The sequence below is a fragment of the Tyto alba genome, unplaced genomic scaffold (genome assembly GCF_018691265.1).
Source record: "Tyto alba isolate M040663 unplaced genomic scaffold, T.alba_DEE_v4.0 Super-Scaffold_23, whole genome shotgun sequence".
In the NCBI taxonomy this organism is placed as follows: domain Eukaryota; kingdom Metazoa; phylum Chordata; class Aves; order Strigiformes; family Tytonidae; genus Tyto; species Tyto alba.
In genome coordinates this window covers 30,315,717-30,337,654 of record NW_024881297.1, presented here as the reverse complement: position 1 = coordinate 30,337,654, position 21,938 = coordinate 30,315,717, and the positions used below count along the sequence as shown (strand labels likewise).

Genomic DNA, 21,938 nt, shown 5'->3' with positions numbered 1-21,938 from the left:
TTATGGCATGACAAGCAATTAATGGCTCGAGGGGGCTGTGGAAGGACCAGAGGGAGGATGTGGAGAGCTGGGATGCAAGGGCACAGCTCCTATCCCCAGCGTAGTCACAGAACTGCCTGAAATTGTGCTTTCATTTTGTGGGAACACAGTGCAAGACTGCTCTGCTGACACCTCTCATTCAGCACTAGCCTGACTCCCCATGTGTTTAGGTAGAGGGTGTGCTGTGTTTGCACGGCTTCTTCCTCTGTCCTGAACAAGTTTTCTGCCCATGTGAAGCACTTCACTATGTAAGGTGACATTTTTTCCCCTCTCCTGCTGCCTGTGGCATAAGAGGAGATGTCTCCATCTCCCTGTGCCCCTGAGACTGTGAGCTGTGCCTGAGCCCCCACACCCCCTCCCCGGCACGGAGGGCAAAACCTTATTCACCTTGTGCCCCTTCCCTTGGATGTGCTCTGGTCTGGCAGCTGGACGCCACGTTTAGCTGCCGATTTCATGGGCTTGAATTAATAATTCTGCTTTGGTCATGGGGGCTGAACGGTGCTCGTGGTCTGCTGGCTGCCCTGGGACGCCTCCAAACTCTCTTTGCCCCCCTGGGGCTGCGTCGGGTCAGAGAAGACAACACACGTGGGGCAAATGCCTGGAAAGGGTCAGGAAGAGGGAGTCAAGGCAGTGTGTGATTCCTCCCTCCTGCTCTCACGTTGCAGAGCTTGGCTCAGACTTTCCCCTGTGCCCCAGCAGAGCCTCCAGCCCCCCCGCTCGCCCGCCGTGCCGGGCTGGAGCAGGGCCTGTGGAAGCGCTCGGCTCTGACACACAGCAGCAGAGAGATGCTGCAGCAAAGCATCCTTCGCGTCTCCCTCCCCCTTGCAATCCCAGCATCTCTGGGGCAGCAGCCTCCCATCCCGCGGCGCTGGGGCCCTGCTGCTGCCTCCCCAGTCTCTGTGCATCCTCCCCATCGCTGCTCGGCTCCGTTTTAGCCGTTTCTTTCCCGGCTTCCCCCTGTGCTGCAGGCTGGGAGTGGTACGGTCCTCCCTCCGGCGCCCGTTGCTCTGTGGATGTTGCTAGAAGGTGAAGGCACCCGCGCAGGCTGCGGAGGCTGCAGCGGCTGCAGCCAGCCCCGAGACGTCCCGGGAGAGGGGGTGGAGGGGATCCAGCGAGGAGACGCGTGCTCAGCTCCGGCCCTCTCCCTCCCGCGGCTGCTCCCGGGTCCGGCGGCATCGCATCGTTAGTGAGGAGCCATGACCCAGGGGAAGGTAGGTGGGAGGCCAGCACCGGGGTGGTGAGCCGGCCTGTTTGCAGAATTGTTGCGTGTGTGGAGGGGGCGGAAAGGGGGTTGAAGGGAAGGGATTTAAGGAACAGAACAGCTGCTGCAGAGGGGGGAACCGGGCACCTGCGTGCAGCCAAGTGCATCAGCCTCTGCGATGGGGAAGTTTTCAGCAGGGGAAGGGGGTGGAGGGCGCTCTCATTATGGGGTTGGGGGCTGTTTTTACTGGTGCTGGGTGTGCGGCTCAACCCTGCTGTTGGACCTGTGGCTGTTTCCTCCACCCATCCTGGAAGTCAGGGAGGTCAACGGGGTGCTTGCGTTTTCCCAGCCGTGCCCCCTGCAGTCAGCACTGGGCACCTCCGCTCTGGGGTTTGGGGGTTCTCCCAGTGCTCTGAGACCAGGGAGGCGGCAGGGGTGAGGCATCCTCTGCCAGCACAGTGCGCCATTGCCATGGCAACGATGCTGGAGGCTGCCTGGATGCAGGCAGCACCATCCCTCTGGTATCTCCCTGGGTATCTCTGGGGGTCTGGTGAGATATTGGCCACCCTATGCCCAAGGGCTACGTGATGAAGGACAGGGCGAGGACAGTCCCCATGAGCCGGCAGAGGAGGTGGCACGGTTATCCTGATGCAGCTGGAGCTGCCTGTGGTGCACATCCCAGCCTGGTACCCTGGCTTTATTTCCAAGGGCCTGTTACACCTTTAATTTAAGACCTCCTTGCAGGGGCTGCGCTCTCTGTCGCAGTGCTAGTTAGTCTGTCTGCTTCATTTGGGCCTTTTTTTGTGGTTCTAGCCCTGCATCCGTGTGATCCATGGGGATGCTATCCCTGATGCTGAGGTGACACCCCCTTTGGCAGCAAGGGCAGGATACCAGGCTCACAACTTATCCCAGGAAGACGAAGATCTAGAAGGTTAAATGCATAATGTTCCCAAGGAGAAGCAAGTTGTCAGGTGGCCTGGGGCTGGCTTGTTGCTGGGATTCCATACTCTGACGACAAGGAATCCCAAGTCCCTTAACTGCATCTGCAAATTATGGAAAACAGCAAGGCTGAGCCTCCAGACAGGCAGAGGGGAACAAGCTAGAAGAAAATGTTGGAGGGCCAAACCAGAGCGCTTCCTAGGGGCTAGGAGAAACTCCTCAAAACGTGGGTGTAAGTGGAAATGAAGGAGTTCAGTATTTTCTGCCCAGTAACTGAAAGCTCCTTTTTTTAAGGGGAAACTTAGAAAGTAGGCCGAAAAGCAGAGAATTATTTGGATGCTTTCCAGTGTTACCTATGAACCTGAAGCACTGTGGAGGACCCTGGGTAAGGCTCTGTCTCCCCTCAGACTTAGCTGCCTATAATTTTTCATTCCTTTTAACATATCAGGTGTGTTCCCATCTCTTCCCTCATCACATCAGAGGATGCCCCTTCCTGGGGTGGGGCAGTTTCTGTGCTGGTTTTACAGGCTAATCTCTCTCCCCTCCTCTCCCCCCACCCCCCCCCTTCCCACGCAGCTCTCTGTGAACAACAAGCCCCCCAACTCCGAGGGGCAAGGGGAGAAGAAGGACAATGCCACGGCTCCACCAGCTCCTCCGACCTATGAGGAGGCGACGGCGGGAGAAGGGATGAAGTCTGGCGCTTATCCTCCTCCCCCATCGGTCCCGCTTCACCCCAGCTGGGCTTATGTTGACCCCAGTAAGTGCTGCTGTGGCTGTACGCAGGGAGAGCCCCGGGCAGAGGTTCCCCCCGCAGGCTTGGAGAGGATGTGGTGCACAGTTTGGTCCGAGGTAGAGCTCGCCCTAGAGCTGTAGCTATAACCTGTGTAAGTCTACATCTACACGTAACAGCCATTTCACCCAACCACTTGACCACGCTGCCTTCCAGAGGTGGAACTCCAGCGGCCTGGCCCTGCTCTCCTTCCCAGGACCGGGATGGGAAAAATCCCCTCTCCCAGCTTGCTGCCCTGGGCAACGCCACCTCCCAGGGCTGGGGAGAGTCCTGGCGCAACGCTCCCAGCTCTGCAGGCAGCAGCTCCCCCCCAGCTCCTGCCCAACCCCGGCTTTCAAAGAAGCCGCTGAACTGGCAAAATCAGTGTCGCGGCGTCAGTGATGTGGGGCTGCCGTGAGCCCGTGCTCCGAGCCAGAGGTGGCTAAAACCCGGCTGGACTTGAAGGCTGAATTGTTCCAGCATCAGGCTGGGTGGCCAACTCCTTGGCAAACAAACAGCTTTTCTTCCCTGGGTGCTGCATGCAGCTTCTGCTCGGTCGTGACCAGTCGACAAAGGCTCAGCTGTGCCCAGTGCAGGGGAATGGCTGTGTAGTGGCAAGCTGGGATGGATGCAGTGGCCGGCAAGTGAGTCTGCTGGGGCGGCCAACTGCTCGGTCAGCACAGCTGGAACCGGAGAGAGTGCTGGAGGGACTGGGTCCGAGGACTCCCGAGTTGTCTCTCTGCTCAGTCCTCTCCTCTCCTCTGCGCTTTGACTCCTGGTTCCATCCGGCAGGGATGGTTGCAGCTGCAGGGGTGGAGATGGTTAGGGAAGGGGAAAGAGCAAGCTAAACCCCTCAGAGCTGTGTGTCCCTGCATGCTCTGATGGTTTCACAGACTTTTCCCGTTCTTGTTTGCCTTCAGGGGTCAGGAACAGAGGGGATAAATCTGGGTCTTTCTAATTTCATGATGAATTAGGATGGGGAAAGCCTAAATGGGTTAGGATGCTGGTATTTTGGGTATCCTGAGGACTTGTTTAGGTGATGTGTCATCTATTCTCCCCTTCCCTGACAAGCCTGGCAGGATTTCCTCTCTGTAGCTGTGTCCTGTGCCCTGATCCCTAATGAGGTTTTCCTCTGATTTCATGCCCTTCTCCCTTTCCCCTGCCCTCAGCCATGCTACAAGCTGTGGCTCCTGTACCAGGGTTGGGGGGATGCGTGCCTAGGGCTGTGTCTAACAGCTTATATGAGATTGGAAGTAGTTGGAGAAAAGCAGTGTGTGTTTTGGGTTGCTTTCTTTAATGATGAGCTTGGGACACACGTCTAGCTGCCTTAGATGCAGTGTACAGGGTGGGAGGTGACGGGTGCTGGGGACACTGGCCAGGGAGGAGGAAACCCCCTCCATTCCTCCGAGGCATTTAAGTGCCTAATTCGGTGTTTAGATGCCCTGATTGCTTTGACGTAGGAGGCACTGAAGTGTCCCGGGGATATGGGCCTCGGGTGCTCTCAGCCCTGCATGGCGATGACAGATGGCTCAAACACGGGGAGGGTGCACTGCAGGAGTTTCATCTCCACTGGGCCGTAGAAGAAGGCACAAGAGATTTATTGGGCACAAGAGCACAAGGGATTTATTTCCTGTCAGGGGCATCTTTAGAACGAGGCTTCTGCAATAAGAGCAAGCAACCTTTGACCAGTAATCCAGAAGAAATCCAGGACCAAGGCCTTAAGTTTGGCTTTTCTGGTGTCTGCAGCCTGCCCTCGGAGTTTGAGAGGGTCTCTTCTCCATCTGCCTGAATGATCCGAGTATCACGGAGCTAAAAAGCTTCGAGAAGGAGGGGAGGCATCTGTCAAACGGGCAGAGACATGAATGTATAACTGGTATAATCGCATAAGCCTTCATTCTGTAGGAAACCCAGGCGGGGAGGCTGTTAGTAACACGGGAGGGGATATTTGCAAGAGAAGCAAATAGCACAGGGGAACAATGCACTAAGACAACGGAGGCTTCAGTATTTGTTTAGTTTTTTCTTGAGCGTGAGGTCCAGCAGATGGAGGGGCAGATTTATATCCAATTTGTGCGGCTGATCTTAGGGAGAAGCTGCTGCTTTGGGCTTCTCCTTGCAGCCCCCTGCCCTGCAATATCCTCGCTGCTACCTTCAAACCCTGGCTGTCAGCACCGTTGCCTCCCCAGCAGGCAGAGGTTTTCCAACGTTTCCCTCCATCCCCCTTCAGGCTGCAGAGTAAACTGATGGTTTGTGGTCCAGCCTTCTTCCTTGCCCATCTGCAGGGAGACTCCAGCAACAGGAATTTGTATTACAGAGCCTTCAGCAAAGCAGAGCTGGGTTGTGTGGCGCGATGATTTTTGGGGATGGTACTCTCAGCAGTAGCACTGGAGTTTGCCTCCTGGTTTAGGCTTGCTGCTAAACCATCCCCTGACTCCCTGTGCGGAAATCAAATTCGGGGATGAACCTTACAGAAAAGCTGGCTGTAAGGAGCCTCTCAGAGGAGAGGGCACGCTGTTGACATAAGACATGATGCAGACACAGTCTAAGCTCAGGCAATTACAGAGCAGCGAGGGAATCCTGCACCAGCGCTCCTGAGGGGAATGACTGAGGTGCTGAGTCACAGCTTCTCTGGGGGATGCTTTAATATTCAGTGAAAGGTGAGGAAGGATATGATATGAGCCTCTAATTACCATTAAAGATACAGTGTTACTATAGACTGGAATTACCCCTTGTGCCCCTGTTGTACCGGAGTTTGCCAAAGTGGTTTCCCCACTCTGCTCTCTGAGATGGTCCCAATAAGACGCAGGAGTGGGAAAGGAGTGGAGTGTATCCCAGCAAGCCTCTGCTTTGCAATGCAACAAGAAAACCTTGAAATTTGGGCCCCCTGAGCTGTAGTCAATCACTGGGGTCACATTATTGTAGCTGGGGAGGGAACTGGGTGATGGGAACTGATCCGTCTGCCTTCTGCTTCAGGCACCAGCCCGAGCTATGGCAGTGGCGGGTACCCAGGGGACACGGAGATGCTCACGACCTTCAGCTGGGATGACAGGAACGTGCGCAGAGTGTTCATCAGGAAGGTAAGGGGCGAGTGTCTCCAGGCTCAGCCTTCCCCTGCGAAGGCAAGAGCCCAGCTCTGAGCCCCTGGGGCCTGGCTGCGGTGGTTTCGCTGGCTTCCCTGGGCAGGGTGGGAAGCAGAGGGTCTGCAGGTCACCCAGGGGCTGCCTCTCGTTGCAGGTTTATGCCATCCTGATGGTCCAGCTCTTGGTCACTGTTGTCATTGTGGCTTTTTTCACCTTCTGGTAGGTCTCTTATGTAGCAGTAATGCTTGCTTTGTCCTGTGTATGACCTGATCCTGAATTACCTGTTACTTGGGGGTGTTGTCTGTTATGTAGATACCTGATTTTTTTTTCCCGTGCGCTCCAATAGAAAAACAAAGCTGACAGAACTCAGAGAGGTCCTTCAGTACTTTTTTTACCTTTCCTGCATGTTCTCTGGACGGTGCATTGTCTGTTCTGAGTGCCATCCCAGCCAAGAGGCCTGGGCTGCTTGCCCTTGAGTATTAACTGGTGTATTTTCCCTTTGGGAGTTATCAAGGCCATCAGATCCCAGCCCACCTCAGCTTCAGGGACTGGGTTACCTCCCCTTGCAGAAGCAGCAACCCCGTGCTCGAGCAGCAGCCGTCTCTAGCTCGGATGACCGAGCATTTTGGGCACGTGGCTCGCGTTGCCTCCAGAATAAATAATGAATCACTGTCAGCCTGAGGATTCAGCTCCTTAATCACTTCTCAGAGAAGGCAGTGGCCGTTCCTCAAGCAAGCCCAACTGTGTGATTGATAACAGCAAGGCTGTCTTTCCAACTTGACAGGTTGAATTTCTTTCCAGTTGGTCAGTCTGATGGGTGGATTCAGCTGTATTTTGGTTTGGTGTTTTTTTTTCACATACCCTGTGCTGCATTGTCCTCGTTTAATTTAGCAACAACCTATGAAGTGATTGGCTTTTTTATGCCTTCTGCTCAGAATCCATTTTCTCTGTCTTGCAGTGAGCCGGTCAAGGGGTACATTCAGACACACTCTGCCTGGTATTGGGCTTCCTAGTGAGTATCTCTGTCTTCTCCTATGGCCATGTATGCTCCAAACAGCTCTGGATGTGGCTGTGGTGATGTGGAAACACTTTCCAAACACTTTTGTATCTTGCATGTGAAGAATTGCTCAAATATGTGTGCAGGGGAAGCTGGGGAAGTTCATGGATTCTGAGGTGAGAAATAGAAAGTCTCACCTAAATGATTGAGACATGAGAGATGCTGGATACCTCCAAAGACTTGCAGAAAGAGGGCTCTACAAACCAGGGTCAAAGTAAATACATGATCATTTCTTGCAGAGCAAACCAGGTAAAACTGGGGAGCTGCCAGGAAAACAGTGCGGAAACCCAGATGTGAGTCCTGGAAAGGGTGCCCAGGGTACCTTAGAAGCTCGATTTTGGGTTTGTTCCTTTCGAAAGCAAGGAGGCTGCCTGGGTTTCTGTTGTGTGCCTTGATATGCAACAGATGTGAAGGGGGGTGAGGGGGTGGGTGCGTTTGAAGGTATCAGGATGTTTCTGGCTGTGTCTGAGTGGGGCTGTCATGCCTGGGCCTTCATCACGGAGCCGCTCTCAGTGCCCAGAATTTGGGATGCTGTTCATTAGCCAAGCCTGGTCTAAAAGGTCAGTTTGGAGGTAGCGTAGGCTGCGCTTCCGTGCGTTTCCTGGGTGCCGCTTGTGTTAGTGCTGCTCATTAAGCAGGCAGAGTGTGCGATGCAATCGTCTGTGAAAAAGACTCTGTGAACTTGGCTTTAATTAGTTCACACCCAAATCATGAAATGTGCCCAGGGCCGGAGATGAGACACTAGCTTATATAACTTAGAAAAAAAGATCCAAACTAGCAGTAATAGAACCGCCATCAGCATGCCTCTTCGACCGGAAGGGAAAATGATGCGCTCCTCCTTGGCCAGCTGGCAGGCTGGAGAACCAGCGCTGCCTTTTAGGGAGACGAGGCCAAGCCCTGCTCAGGTCCATGCTTTGACCTGACTCTTGCAGCTTACTGGTCAGCTAGCATTTATTTTTGTCTAACTTTCAGCAGGAGCAAACACGTCTTGGGCCAGCTAGGGGTAAGCTGTCTACTCGAGGGACTTAAATTTTGCCTGTCCCTTCTCCTTCCAGCGAGCCAACCCTTGCCTCCATCCCCGTGTCCCCAATTGCTTGTCCTAACCTAGATCTGGATCTCCTTCATACACAGAGACCCTAACTCTATATACACCTCTGCAAAATAAAAGTGGGTGCCCTCGAGTGCTTTCTTCCTGTTGGAGCGATGGCTCAGAGGGAATAAAGCAAGAGCAGATGCGCAACAAGGGATGCAAAGGGGCCGGGTGACTGCAGCAGCTCGCTCTGCTCCCTACATGCTTTCTTTTCACCTATTCAGCTGTGTCCACTCCAGCTTTCCTGGTTTCCCTGTGGGAGAGCAATGCTCAGGTTTATCTCTGGTGCATTTATCATGGCCCGTGGGTTTTGCCGTCGTGTTCATTTATTAGACCGAAGGTGACTGGCTATCGTGCAGCCATCGGCATGCTTGGAAGCTGCTTTTCCCCCTCCAGGCGCTGGGTGAAAGCAGGTTCCCACTGCGCCATAACCCATCAGCAGTGTGGAAAAACACCCGGGCTGCGTGACATCCAGAGCAGAGGGAGACCATCCCTCAGCTGTTGGGTTGTTTTGCTTTGCTGAAGGGTCACGTCATGCGAGATAAATGACTCTCCTGTGACCTGGGGATGGCTTGTGCAACAGCATATTAGGCTTGGGTCTGCGAGCTTCACTGACCTTAGAGGATCTTTCTGCTGTTGAACGCTTCCTCAGGAGCTGGTGCCGTAACATGGGACCAGTTCCCTTCTCTGACACAGACCTTCCATCTGGCCTTGGGCAAGTCACTTTTACCAGCCCTGTGAACTTTGGTTTAAGTGCTTGATTAAGGACACCTTGATCCCACCAAGCCAGGAAGTGCCTGGAAATGAGGGGCAAAGTCTGGCCACCTCCAGAGGAGCAATTCATGCACTGACCAGGTGTCAGCAACAAACACAGTGGGCTGCTCCGTCTGTCCTCGACCTGAATGCTACCCTTGCTCTGCTCTAAAAACATCCCTCAGATTTTTTCAGGGGTGTTTGTGCTGTCCCACCCTGGGGACTGGCACGCGCAATGTAGGGAGCTGTGGGCAGAAAACGGCTCCAGTCAGGAGGAGTAACTGCCTTGCTCCCTAACCAGCTTCAACTTCTGGCACCGTGCTGGCATTTTAAACAGGGCAGCAGGGCACTGAAACTTTTTAGCTGGAGACTTTTCTCCTGTATCAACGCACAATGCTTAGGTTTTCCTCCCTAACTGCTCTTTTTCTCTCTTTGCAGCGCTGTTTTCTTTGTGACCTACTTGATTCTTGCTTGCTGCTCTGGACCCAGGTAAAATATTTTCCTTTTGGATTTGAAACAGCCCTGCGAAATGAAGGATGAATATTCTCCTCGTTCCAAGCGTGACCAACAATGTTGTAGGGGTGGGATGGGGTCATGCTGACACAGTGATGTAGGGACTGAGGTGGCAGCTGTATTGTTAGGCCTGACACAGTTGTGGGTTACTGCAACACAGCATTAAAAGCTGAAATCAAATTGCAACTGGGAAGGAAGCTACACTGCAGCAGAAATTGCATCGCTGTGTAGCTCCGAATTCTCATTACTGAATACTGCGGAGGATGGGCATCTTTGCTCTCGGTGGAGCAGGGCACTGCTGGCTGCTCTGCTGGAATATCATGGGCTCGTTTCCCCTTTTGGTTTAGGAGCACCCTAAATGTGCTCTGATGCCCAACAGGATGACTGTCCCCTTGCACCACCCCTGCCATTTGCTGCACAGGCCATTAATTAGATGGCACATCTTACGCAACCCATTGTGCAGCGCTGGTGACTATCTCTATCGCAGGGCTGACCAGCCACTGTTCCTTCATTTGCAGGAGGTATTTCCCATGGAATCTGATCCTGCTGAGCATCTTTGTAAGTAGCACATCTGGACAGTGTCTGCCCTGCCCCTGCAACCGGCCTGGCTTTCATAACGGCTCCAAGCAGGAGAGATGTTTGGTTGGGATTCCTGCAGAAAGCAGGAATTTCATCCTCTAATTGCCCTGCGCTTGAGCTGAGGAGCTGTAACCAAACTAGAATGCGATAAGCAGGGAAGAAGGGAGCCTCTGTTTAAAAAATAAATAAATATCCTGCAGAGGCTGGTGGGTGATGGGAGCTGGGCTAGGGTGCTGGAGTCCAGTGCAAGAGGGGTAGGGGGATGGAGAAGGTGGGACTGCTCTCAGGGTGGTGGCCTGCCCTCATTTTAACCTGCCCTGTGGATATTAATCACTGGAGGATTAGAAACTATGCAAAAATTTCTTCTCTTGAGCATTTGTTTAAGAGGTTTCACTGCACTTATCGGTGTAATTGAAATGTTTTATCTGTTGTGTGTGTCTCCCTGGGACATGAATGCAGAAGTAATGGTTCTTTTTCCCTCCCAGACACTCTCCATGGCTTATCTCACTGGGATGCTCTCCAGGTAAGTTGAGCATGTGGCCTCTGGATGCCTTCTGGTCCCGTGTCCTGTCTCTTCCTGCAAAAAAACTTCCCTACTTTTGAAATATATGGGCTACCTGATCTCTCTGGAGCTGTTCCAGTAGCCACACAAAGCCTGACTCTCCCTTTTAAAAATACTTTTTAAAGAAGCTCCCCAAGACCTTTGGCGGCATCCCCTGCCCTGGCAGAGCTGAGGCAGCACAGGGTTGTTCCTGGCTGTGCTAAATCCTACAGGAGAGCACCAGAGAGCCAGGGAGAAGGCAGTGCCAGCACGGATGGGCTACAGGCGACTGCCATACGCTGTGATCTCACCTTTTCCACTAAGCAGCACTCTAGCAGATGGGGCTGGAGTGAGACAAGGAGTTTTTTCCAGCAGTTTCAGGGGGGTTTTGTAGTCTACAGCTTGCTCCCTTTTGCTTGTGTTTTTACTGTTAGAGTCTGCTCACAGGATCAGCCCTGGTTCACGTGGGTCCCTGGTGACGAGGCAGATGAGCCCGTGGGTGTTGATGGATGTGTGCTGGGGACAAAGAAAGTAGCAGCTTCAGCAATTCGGGGAACATACCAGCGATACCACTCTCCAATCAAACCGAAGGGGAGAGCGGGGACTGGGTTTTCTTAGGGCTGAGCCTGGTGTTATAACCAAAATCAGTAGTCAGATGTACAAATAAATTCTAATCTAAGCCTCCAGTCTCTTCACCTGTTCAAATTCTTCCTTCCTTGCAGTTTTCCAAGACCCAAACCCCTGTTACAAGCACATCAGTAGTGTAACAATGGCTGCAGCTTTCTGATTTCTCAGTGTGCTGCAATGACATTTGTAATTCTATTTTTATTGCCTCCCAGTTTGAATCCTCCCCCTTTACCATCTGTCCATGGACAGATAGATTTTTATAGTAAGTCCCCATCTTTGCTGCTCATGAGTTCCCCTAAGGCACAGACATGCCCTCCTGCCTATCGTCTTCTATTTAAAGCAAGAGGAAAACCCATCTAGCCTTTTTTTAGTGCTTTCTATTCTTCCCTCTACGTTAAGGGGGGACACTGATAATTTCAGTGCTGTTTGTGCCCCATGCTTTCCTTGTACACCGCTGCTAAGCTTCTGCCTGTCTTAATGCCTCCTCCTACCTGTCCCGGTGGGAAACACTGAAAAGTGGGTTTGCTGTTAATTTTGCAGTTACTACAATACCAAGTCAGTCCTTCTGTGTCTGGGGATCACAGCCCTGGTGTGTCTGTCTGTCACCATCTTCAGCTTCCAGACCAAGGTGAGCTTGTGCTGATCAGTCCCCCTGGCAGAAGCATCTCCCAGAGACACAGGGCCTGGCAGAGCTGGGGGCGAGGTGTGAAGGGGCAGGTCTGTAGGGGTCTGGATAAAGGAGCAACCTGGGGGATGCTGGGCTGTAAAATGAGGGTTACAGGAAGATTAGGACAGATGCTGGGGGGAGGGATGTCGTGGGTATAGATGAGGCTGGAATATGCTAATGTGTGTGGGTAAACTGGGTTTGTTTTGGAGGACTAGGCTGTGGGGTACAGAAGGGCACTGGCACAAACGTGTGTGATGGGCTTTTGGATTTCAGGTAAGCGATGGGTACTGAGTTCTTGCCCACGGCAATAAAGGGGCTACGGTGAGTGTTTGGCTCTGCACCACACGGATGGGTGTTGGGCTATAGGACCTGAGATGCAGATGAAGCAATTGCCATGTGACAGCAGGACGGGTGTGCTGCCGGAGGGTCCCTCCCTGTGGGCACGGACTCTGCACGTGTAACGTGATGTTCTTTACCTCCGCAGTTTGACTTCACCTCCTACCAGGGCGTCCTCTTCGTGATGCTCATGGTACTCTTCTTCGGTGGCATCATCCTTGCTGTTATACTGCCCTACCAATATGTGAGTAACGACCGGTGCCCCTTCTTCCTCTCCCATTGCCACCAGTCCTGGTGCAAGGCTGGGAGTTGGTCAGCCTGAAGTGGGCAGACTCCAGGGCTTGGTTTGAGGGGGGGGTCCCAGCCGGCTCTCTTAAATGTGCAAAAACACCAACAGAAAGAAAAGGCAAGACCAGGTGGCTGTTGCCTGGTTGTACAATCAGATATCGGGCTGTAGGACAGCACTGGCCTGGGGCTTGAGGAAGTTTGCTTCTGTTCCTGGAGCTGCGTAGTGACCCTACTACACCTCCAGGTCACACCACCTGCTTCTGCCTCAGCTTCCCCTCCAGTAAAACCAAGGTAGCGAGAACATTAAAGCACTGGCTTGCACCACGCAGGGCCCTTCCCCCAAATTCAGGACAGGGCTTGGACTCTGGACAAGTGCAGTGGGGTGCCTGTCTGGCCAGACCTGGCTGTATCCACACTAACTACAGGCAGCTTCCTGCAGTGTTTAAATCTCGAGGCTCAAGTTTCTCAGGAATAAGCACTTCTGGAGGGTGATTTGGATCCCAGGGACAAGTCCTGATGATGAGTGACCACCTTACCACTCTTCCAGCTGCTGCCAGCCACTCTGGCATGGCTCCAGCCCCTTCCCAGCTGGTGTTGGCTGTACCCAGCTGAAATCTTGGAGCAGCTTGTAACCACACCTGAGAGAGGGTTTGGTGTGGCAGTACAGTGTCTGGTCTCCATCCAAGAGCATCTCATTAGGTGAGTCGTCCTTCAGGCAAGAGCCTGACAGACCCTGGAAGGTGCTGATGAAAGAGGGAATGTGTGTGGGGCTGTGCAGCCACCATTAATCACCCTGAGTGATTGCTGTGCTGAAGGCAGAGGCACCCAGCTTTTGGATCACAGCAGCCTTTAAGTGACCTCCAAAGCCTCCACATCCCACCGGGCTTCTCTGGGGACACGAGACTACTTTAAGGGCTAGACCTGCAGAAGATACTCCCACTGGTACTAGCCCTGGAGTTGATCTGATGATGGACAAATACACAGACTCGTGTTTCCAAACCCAGGAGCTTGGATTTGGGTTGTCTTGGCTTGAGTTTCACCTCTCCCCTGTGCTAACGTGAGGGTAAACCAGCCTGCAGTGCCAAGCCACTGCCATTAAACTGTTGAGACAACTACTCTTTATCTTGTAGCTTGTCAAGATAAGCATAGCTTGAGGCGGCCTTGTAATGAGCTTGTCTATCTGGGGAGGCAGGCTGTGAGCTCTGGATTGAATCAGCAGTTGGTGTGGGCACCTTCTTCTGGAATACAGGCAGCTTCTCCATTAGCACTGTGTGCTGCTGTGCCGCAGCAAGCAGGGGTTGGGGTTTGGTCTTAGTTCCAGTGAAATTCCTGCTGTGACTTCAGCAGATGAGCACGTTTAAGCTGTACTTGTTAACTAAAGCTGGGTCTGGCTCTTGGAAGCGTTTGGTGTTTCTTCCAGTGGGTTCAGCCTTGTCTGGGTAAATAAACACTTTCTGGAGCTACTGTTAAATGTGTTTCCATCAGGATAGTGCTGAGACATTTCCAAAGAGACAGAAGCTGTGGCAAAGTAGGCTATTTGGAAACACAAGTACCTGAGCTAGAAGCTTATGAGCCAAAGAGACACAAAAGCCACAGTGAGAGGGGAAACTGAGGCACAGTGACCTGTTCTTTGCCATGAAAAGGTCCACAACAGAAACTCTGTTGGAGCTGGAGGTGCTGCAAGTCCATCCTGGGCTATTAGAGCACCTTCCCTAACTTGTATCCCCCACGTGAGAGCTCAGCCCTCTCCTGTGTCAAGTCCTAATTAACCATTTTTCTCCCAGGCACTGACTGATGGATTTGTTTCCTGTAGGTCCCTTGGCTTCACGCAATCTATGCTCTGCTCGGTGCCATTATATTTACTATGGTAAGTGGGTGCTGGTCACGGGGCCTGGGAATGTGCTGACAGGAAAAAATAAGCAAAGAGTAAATGCTTTTAGCCTTGAAGGGTGCTTGAGAAGGGAGAAGAGCGAGTCACAGGGTTGCAGAGAGCTCCACATCCTCAAATGGCTCATGAATAGCAATTACTGCAGTGACCTCAGCCTTGTCCTGAGAAGGTGTTGGTGTACGTGACAGCGCTGGTGCAGAGCACGGTGTGATTGGCAAACCCCTGCTGTATGTGCAATACTAGGTGTGAACAGCAGAAAGCGTTGTAGGGACAGGGCAAAAAGGCATCTCCCAAGTGGGAAAATTGGAGACCAAGTTCCAGTACATCAGTGAGAGCTGGACTGCAGGGCTCAGAGGGAACTTGGGGATGAAATGAGGCTGCAGAAGTGAGAGAGTCAAGTCAGGGCTAGCTGAGCGGGAGTGAGCCAAGGTCTGGGCATGGGTTTGACTAACAGAAACAGAGGTATAGGAAGAGAGGCCGTGGTTTGGGGTGACGGGACATGAGGAAGGTTCACCGCAGGCAGGAAAAGCCCTGAATCTGGGCAGCTCCTCTAATGAAGGTGGGAAAAGGCCTGATTCATTCCTTCGAGTGCTCCCTGACAGTCCCTCCCGGGAGGCTCTTCCCCGAGCAAGTCCCAGCAGTGCCATGCCTGCCATTCAGGTGTGGGAGTTGTCTGGGAAGATGCTTGGTGTTACCTCGAGGTGGGGTCAAGAGGAGGGCTCGCTTGGGGTTCAAGACAGTGCCTATTGGGCATGTTGAGAATAAATGAAATTGCTCAACTGTTCTTATTAGTTATAAAAGTCATTTCAAGTGAGCTCAGATATTTCTTCTGTGATTCATGATTAAAAACTCTTCTGTAAAATACAAATAAGCTAAACATAATTACCCCATAAACTTCAGTCAGAACCTTAGCTCAGCCTGACAGTGTCTGGGGAGATCAGTTGTTAGTTATGACTGGGGAGGGCAGAGGTGCCAGCTGACCCCAGGTGATGGCAGAGATGCCCTGCCAACCCTGAAGAGCTCCATGCCAAGGTGTCTGTCATGGGCTAGGTTACCAGAGGGAGTAAAGGTGAGATGGGAGCAGATATTGGGCTTGAAGCCGCGCAACGAGGTGGAGGTTTTCCTGCATCTTGCCTTGTAGCCCATTTTTCCTGTGAGTGCTGTGTCCCTGCAGGCAGGATGGGCAGTGGGTTCCCACTGTGATGGTTTCGCTGGTAAAATCTGCCATGCACTGAGTCATGTTTGTACCTCAGAAAGGTGCTGGCTCCCCTCCGAGTCTGGCTACCTCTGCAGGCCTTGGTGCTGCCCAGGATCTGGGCTTTCTTGCTCTTTGCTCTGGTGTTGCTGCCGCTGCAATGTCACGCTGGGTCCAGGTCACCTTGCTACCTGGCAGGTGTTTCTGAACCGGGGGAAGTCTGGGAATAACAACTCGTAGGGACTGGCTGAGGAAGAACAGGGAGAACTCCAGAGCTGATCTTGGGGCCCATTTGAGATGAAGCATGAAGGGAGCGGGCCTGGAGTAACAGTTAGTCTCAGTTTGACTATCAAGAGTGAAAAGAAGGAAGGGGAAAGTTGCGGCTTGTTCAGGGCATTCTTCCGAGCTTTTAACTTGCAATTACAGCCTGTAAAAAGTGGCTATGTTTTTGTTCTGGGTACAGTGAAGCAATTGGGAGAACTGCTGTCATTAGAGCAATTCTTGCCTCTCTGTGCCAAATCTCCATGTGACTGTCATTGGGTTTCCTACTCTTTCCTCACAGTTCCTGGCATTTGATACCCAGATGTTGATGGGGAATCGTCGGTACTCACTGAGCCCAGAGGAATACATTTTTGGAGCCCTCAATATCTATCTGGACATCATCTACATCTTCTCCTTCTTCCTCCAGTTCTTTGGATCCAGTCAGGAGTGAGTGCAGCAAGGTATCTTCTCTTGCTGGCAAGATGCAAGCGTTTAAGAAAAATATAAGATGATGAAAAAAGGATTAAAAAAAACAACCGAACAAAACCAAACCCAACCTTTCTGGCCCACTAGTAGGCTCCATTCAATCAGCTGAGCAAAGCCCCTGGGTTCCTTATGCAGCTTGTATATATGCTGTTAGGCCTTTGTGAACCAGAAAGCAAAGTAGGGCTTAAGTGTTATGTCTCTTCTGCTCCCTCCACTCCTACTGAGATCAAACCAGACCAGAGACTGGGAGGCATGAGACCAAGATCTGCTCTCCCCCAGAGGCTGTCAGAGTTGCCTGTCTAAGTCCTGTACATCATGGGATGTTGAAGTGCCCAGACCAGCTCTACAGAGGGAAAATAAAATTAAGGGGAGTAAGGAATTTTGCTAGGATCCTGGCAGGAAAACCAGTTGAAGAAAGGGAGAAAGGAAATAATATAGGGAAATAATTGCATCCCCCTCTTCCTCTCCTTCATTCATTTGGAGCCTTGTGGCCTCTACAGACATATATTCCTGATAGTGCCTGCTTTTAGAAGTGCAGAGCACGGGACAATGTAGTCTGGATGTCCTAGCAATCAGTCCTCCAGGCACAAGGGAACCTGTTGTTCAGGATGTGCAGCCTCTTTGAGGATATCCCTAATGACCCTGCAGGAAGAATTCTTCTGTATCCTTCGCATCTGCCCATGGGGCTGAGTATGTACTTTCTTTACTTCCCAGAGTGGGATAGCAGATCCATGGGCTGTGGGCTCACCTCCCCACCCAAGGGGACATGTTCAGTTCTCTGAAGGGTGGCTCTTCACTTGGGAGGGTTGTGATCCCACGTAAGGATTATTGGCAGAGAAGAGATGGAAGAGGCTGTGCAAAGCCAGGCACCTCCCCATGGGGGAAATGGGTGGCTGAGATCCTGTGACCCATCCTAGGGATCTGATGCCTTCACAAAGTTGTCTTGGTTGCTTGAGATTAATGGTCCTAAGTGGTTACTCCCTGGACACTGAGGCCAGGGTGAATGCCTGTTGCTCAAAACATGGCTTTGTAGCAAACACCAGTGTCGCCTCTTCCTCTGGCCCTTTTCCAGTTTTGCTCCCCCAAATGGGGATGTCAGTGAGAGCACTGGATGCCTCTGAGTGCTCAGGTAACTTTCCATCTTCCCCTTGCTCACATTCCCCTGTTTGGGGGATTAGCTGGCTAATTTCTAACTGTAAAGCTCCAGGTGGAGATAAGAGGCCTTTTGCTCTTATTTAAAAAGTGATCCTTTCTACTGATAGAAACCCGTATCTTCAATCTCTCTGGGAATGCCAGGGCAAGTGCGTCACTAAGCTGCCTCCAGCACTCCCTGCGTGTCCAAGAGAGGCTATGCCAAAATGCTCCGTACCACACATTCCTCCTCTGCTGCTGCCCTGGCTTTTACCCTTCACATGTTGTATCTTCCCGCCACACGTGTTCAGTGCCCCAAGCTGGGCAGAGGAAAGTTACTGTGCAGAGTAAAAATGCTTCAGCCCCTCTGCGGCTGCACTAACCTTGTCCAGGATCACACAGCAGCACAGCTGATGCCTTCCATCTTACCTTCTTCCCCAAAACCCCCTAACTAGAAACGAAAGCAAAGCCAAAATCATTTTAAGGATGAAGGAGACTATTAGGTGATGACAGCATTAAGTTCATGACCCACTGGTTTCTACAGTGCTTCACAGAGAAGAAACAAGGGCCTTGAATTGCTGACCAGGCAGAACTGGGAGAGGGGACAGTATGGGAAGCACCCTAAAAGTTTATGAAATAGGAGTTTAAAGAGGGAATTTTCTGGCTCGGACCCATGCAGGCACTTCTGAAGTATCTTAGCAGACTGGCTGTGCAGCCTTTTTCCGCTCACAGCAAAAGGCCTTGTTAGTGTTTCTGCTCTCCAACTTTTGAGGAGGGAGTATGGAGTTATGTGGCAAGTTCTGACTCTGAAATAGTCCCAAAACTCCTCCTCTGGAGGATAATTTAGACCAGAGCTCTGCAGCCTTCTTTACTGCACCGGGACTCCTCCAAACTGGCCCTGAATACCCTTGGACCTGGGGAGAACACGGATCTGCAGCCCACTCTGGATCTCTTGCTCTTTTTCCTTCTGGTGTGGAGTAACTTTGCCGCTGCCTGAGCTGCTGCTACGTCCTGGCTTTCTGCTCCCGCGTGGGAAAAGCTTGCATGGCACCTGCTCTAGCTCCAGGCCACTTGAGTGGGGATGGCTTGCTGCCCTCCCGTGTCCCTCCACAGGGCTCCCTTCTTGCATGTGTCCTGGTCCCTCTTCTGCGCTGACCCCTATGACTTGCAGTCCATCCAAGCCAGACCTACTGAAAGCACTTGGACTGAAGCACCGAGTAATACGTACGTGCTCAGAGAGGTGGAAATCCTCATGAGGCTGAGTAACACAGGATTAGGGGTGGGATACTGCTATGGGCATGTTCCTGCTGGGTTCCCTGGCCATCTGCGCAGCGGAGGTGCAGGGCTGCTTCTCTTCCTCCGTGTGGATGTCCTTTACCTGAGGTCTGCATCATCCAGACCCTGGCTCTGTATCCCCCTGCTCCTTTTGTCCGGCCATTCTTATGATTTCATTGTAAATAGGATTTTGTATTTTCTCTGAACATTGCTAATAAATTGTTGCAAAACTGTTCTTGCTGTTGTGAGGTCTCTTTACTAAAGTGCTGCTGGAGGAAGGTCTGGTTACACAGCTGGTGCTTCATCCCCTTAAAACAGAAAATGTAAGCAGGACTGGAGCACAGCTCAAAGTTTTAATGGAGAGCAGGCTGTCCCTTCTCTGGTTATGACTAAGGAACATCCTACACAAAGTAATAAAATGCACATGGCTCCAGCATAGGCATTGTGCATGAGAAGTATTTGAGAACTGAGAGCAAAAGGGTAACCTGAGTGAGGATCCTGTTCTCTCTTAAACTTGGTTTAAGCGGTCACAGGATTAAAAAACAAGTAAGTGGGATAAGTAAGTGTTGTAAGCAAGATACCTGCTCAGAGGGCACTGTCTGTAGCTCTGGAGAGCAGCCTGATGTACTAAACTTTCTCTAGAGCCAAAGGGAAAAAGAAATGTCTCCAGAGAGCAATTCACCTGACCTAAATTAATGCCTACTCTGGGAGATGAAAACTCCTATCTGTCTCCATCAGCTCTGAAGTGCTGCTTAGTCCAGGCTGTCAGAGCTCTGAGGAGAGAAATCCCAACTGCAGCATCTTGTTGCAACAGACCTCTGCTCTTTGGGAAGAGCCTTGCCCAAAAAGCAGGTGTGAGATTTTTTTCCCTAAGAAGTGTGGTTAAACAGCGTGGTACAGCCAGTATGGGCATTCCTGATCATTGTTGCGTTTTTCTGCAACAAGAAAATATTTTGCCCTGTGTTTTGCTGGGTATTGCTCTGCTATGGGACAGCATTTGTGGAAAAATAACAGAAGCGGAGCATTTCCATGCAAACACTGAGGTGGCCATGAGTGTTTATATAAGACATCATTAGCTGTTCCTGTAATTACCACAAAGGGAACAAAGGCTGATGATTCAGTCAAATTTCAACACCTGGCTCTTGAGGAATGGGGCAAAGTCATCTGGCTTAATCAAAGTGGGACCACTCAGAGGTAGGGTGCAGGGATGCGGGACGAGGGAGGAGACGGGGAGATTCATCAGGGTGTGAAGGATGCTGGAAAGAGGAAGGGATCGTGCTGTTTCTCAGGCCTATGGCAAACAGGACAGGAATCTGGGGGACCTAAATACAGCCAGAGTCAGGTCTTGCCACAGTGTGGAGGATCCCTGCTGATCCTTGCTTGCTTCTTCCGTGGCAAGAACAAAACGCAGAAGCGGCCGATTCAGGCAGGAGCTGCTCACCTGCATTTCTGAGCTCCTGGCGCCCTCTGCTCTTCACGCTGTGATAAAAAGCAGCAGAAAATGAAATCCAAGTTCCCTGTGTCAACCTGACCCTAAAATGTTCACCATGCCAAATCTTTTTACCTCCTTTAACCATGAGCTTTCATTGTCTTCTGCTGTAAAACCTCCTGCTCACTGCCTGCCTATGGGGGCCTGGGAAAACATAGGGCAGTCACATGTTGAAATGCTATTTAAGTAACATTTGTATGTTATTTATCTATATATGTCTAAATAACGTTTCTATAGAAGCTTGTAAAAGCTTTTATAAATGGGGAAAGTGCTTGCTGAGGTTGGGTTGTTCATACTCAGGTGGGTTTTGACACCAGCACTGAGTGAAAGCTGAGATAAAATTTCTGGCTTTATTTGACATGTCTTTGCATGCGGGTTGCTTCTCAGGGGAGGTGGTTCCTCCAGGGCCCTGCTGCCCAGGCACCCTGGGTGGGTGGGACCCCAAGATCCCCCCCAAGGCCTGTGCCCCTATGCTAGACCACAGTGTCACCATGGCAATGCTTGGGCAAAGGTGGCAGGGCTGAATGTTATACCTGGGTGGTTGGAGCCATGCCTCTTTGGCCTGCTCTAGTGTGGGGGGCCCAGGCGGTGTGTTTTTACACAAACCCATAGAATCATAGAATAGAATCATAGAATGGTTTGGGTTGGAAGGGACCTTAAAGATCATCTAGTGGCAACTCCTCTGCCCCGGGCAGGGCCCCCTTCCCCCAGCCCAGGGGGCTCCCAGCCCCGTCCAACCTGGCCTTGAACCCTTCCAGGGAGGGGGCAGCCACAGCTGCTCTGGGCACCCTGGGCCAGCGCCTCACCCCCCGCACAGGGAACAATTTCTGCCTTAGAGCTCACCTAAATCTGCCCTTTTTCAGTGCAAAACCGCCCCCCCTCGTCCCACCCCCACCCCTGACCCAGAGTCCCCCCCCCCCTCTCCTGTCCCCCCTTTAAGCCCTGGGAGGCCACTCTCAGGGTCCCCCCTGGAGCCTTCTCATCTCCAGGCTGAACCCCCCCAACTCTCTCAGCCCGGCCCCCCAGGGGAGCTGCTCCAGCCCCCCCAGCATCTCCGTGGCCTCCTCTGGCCCCGCTCGAGCAGCTCCGGGTCCTTCTGCTGTTGGGGGCCCCCGAGCTGGCCCCAGCACTGCAGGGGGGTCTCCCCAGAGTGGAGCAGAGGGGGAGGATCCCCCCCCCGGCCCCGCTGCCCCCCCTGCTCTGGCTGCAGCCCAGGGCACAGGGCTGGCTCAGGGGCAGTTTTCCCCCCCCAGCCCCCCCAGCCCCTCTCCTCGGGGCTGCTCTCCATCCCCTCCTCGAGGGCCCAGCCTGGGTTTGTGCTGGGATCGCCCCGACCCGCGGGCAGGCCCTTGCCCTTGGCCGTGTTGAACCCCAGGAGGTTCCCACAGCCCCCCCTCTCCAGCCTGCCCAGGTCCCTCGGGATGGCATCCCTGCCCCCCCGCGTGTCCCCCACCGCACAGCTCGGGGGGCGGCGGGGAGCGGGCGGCGGCTGCACTTCCCTTCTTCCCCAACGCTGTGACCCTCTCGTAGGCGGCCACAAAATTGGTAAGGCACAATTTTTAGTGAAGCCACGCTGGCTGTCACCAATCACCTCCTGATTTCCATGTGCCCTAGCAGCTTCCAGGAGGATCTGCTCCACGATCTTGCTGGGCACAGAGGTGAGACCCACCAGCCTGTAGGTCCCTGGGTCCTCTTTATTCCCCTTTCTAAAAACGCGGGTTATGTTTCCCCTTTTCC

At 52.5% G+C, this 21,938-nt stretch overlaps 1 protein-coding gene across 2 annotated transcripts; it reads left to right on the top strand.

Annotated features, from left to right (window-relative positions):
* Nucleotides 1–829: 829 nt before the first annotated feature.
* On the top strand, nt 830–18,947 carry FAIM2 (Fas apoptotic inhibitory molecule 2). 2 transcript variants are annotated; one of them, XM_009971925.3, is made up of 12 exons: nt 830–1,250; nt 2,756–2,936; nt 5,919–6,022; nt 6,180–6,244; nt 6,984–7,037; nt 9,364–9,414; nt 9,957–9,996; nt 10,503–10,540; nt 11,726–11,813; nt 12,337–12,432; nt 14,290–14,343; nt 16,122–18,947. In XM_009971925.3, the coding sequence occupies exons 1-12, from the start codon at nt 1,236–1,238 to the stop codon at nt 16,269–16,271; spliced, it is 936 nt and encodes a 311-aa protein (XP_009970227.1). In that variant the 5' UTR covers nt 830–1,235; the 3' UTR covers nt 16,272–18,947. The 2 variants fall into 2 exon arrangements, with proteins under 2 accessions (XP_009970227.1, XP_032853378.1); XM_032997487.2 differs by lacking the exon at nt 830–1,250 and adding an exon at nt 2,480–2,564.
* Nucleotides 18,948–21,938: the final 2,991 nt, after the last annotated feature.

Bases quoted from the DNA above. Each gene is read 5' to 3' on its own strand.
- FAIM2 (XM_032997487.2), top strand. From the start codon at position 2,535: ATGAACCTGAAGCACTGTGGAGGACCCTGG. The intron at 2,565-2,755 runs GTAAGGCTCTGT...CTTCCCACGCAG, and splicing joins AGCACTGTGGAGGACCCTGG to CTCTCTGTGAACAACAAGCC. The intron at 6,023-6,179 runs GTAAGGGGCGAG...CTCTCGTTGCAG, and splicing joins GCAGAGTGTTCATCAGGAAG to GTTTATGCCATCCTGATGGT.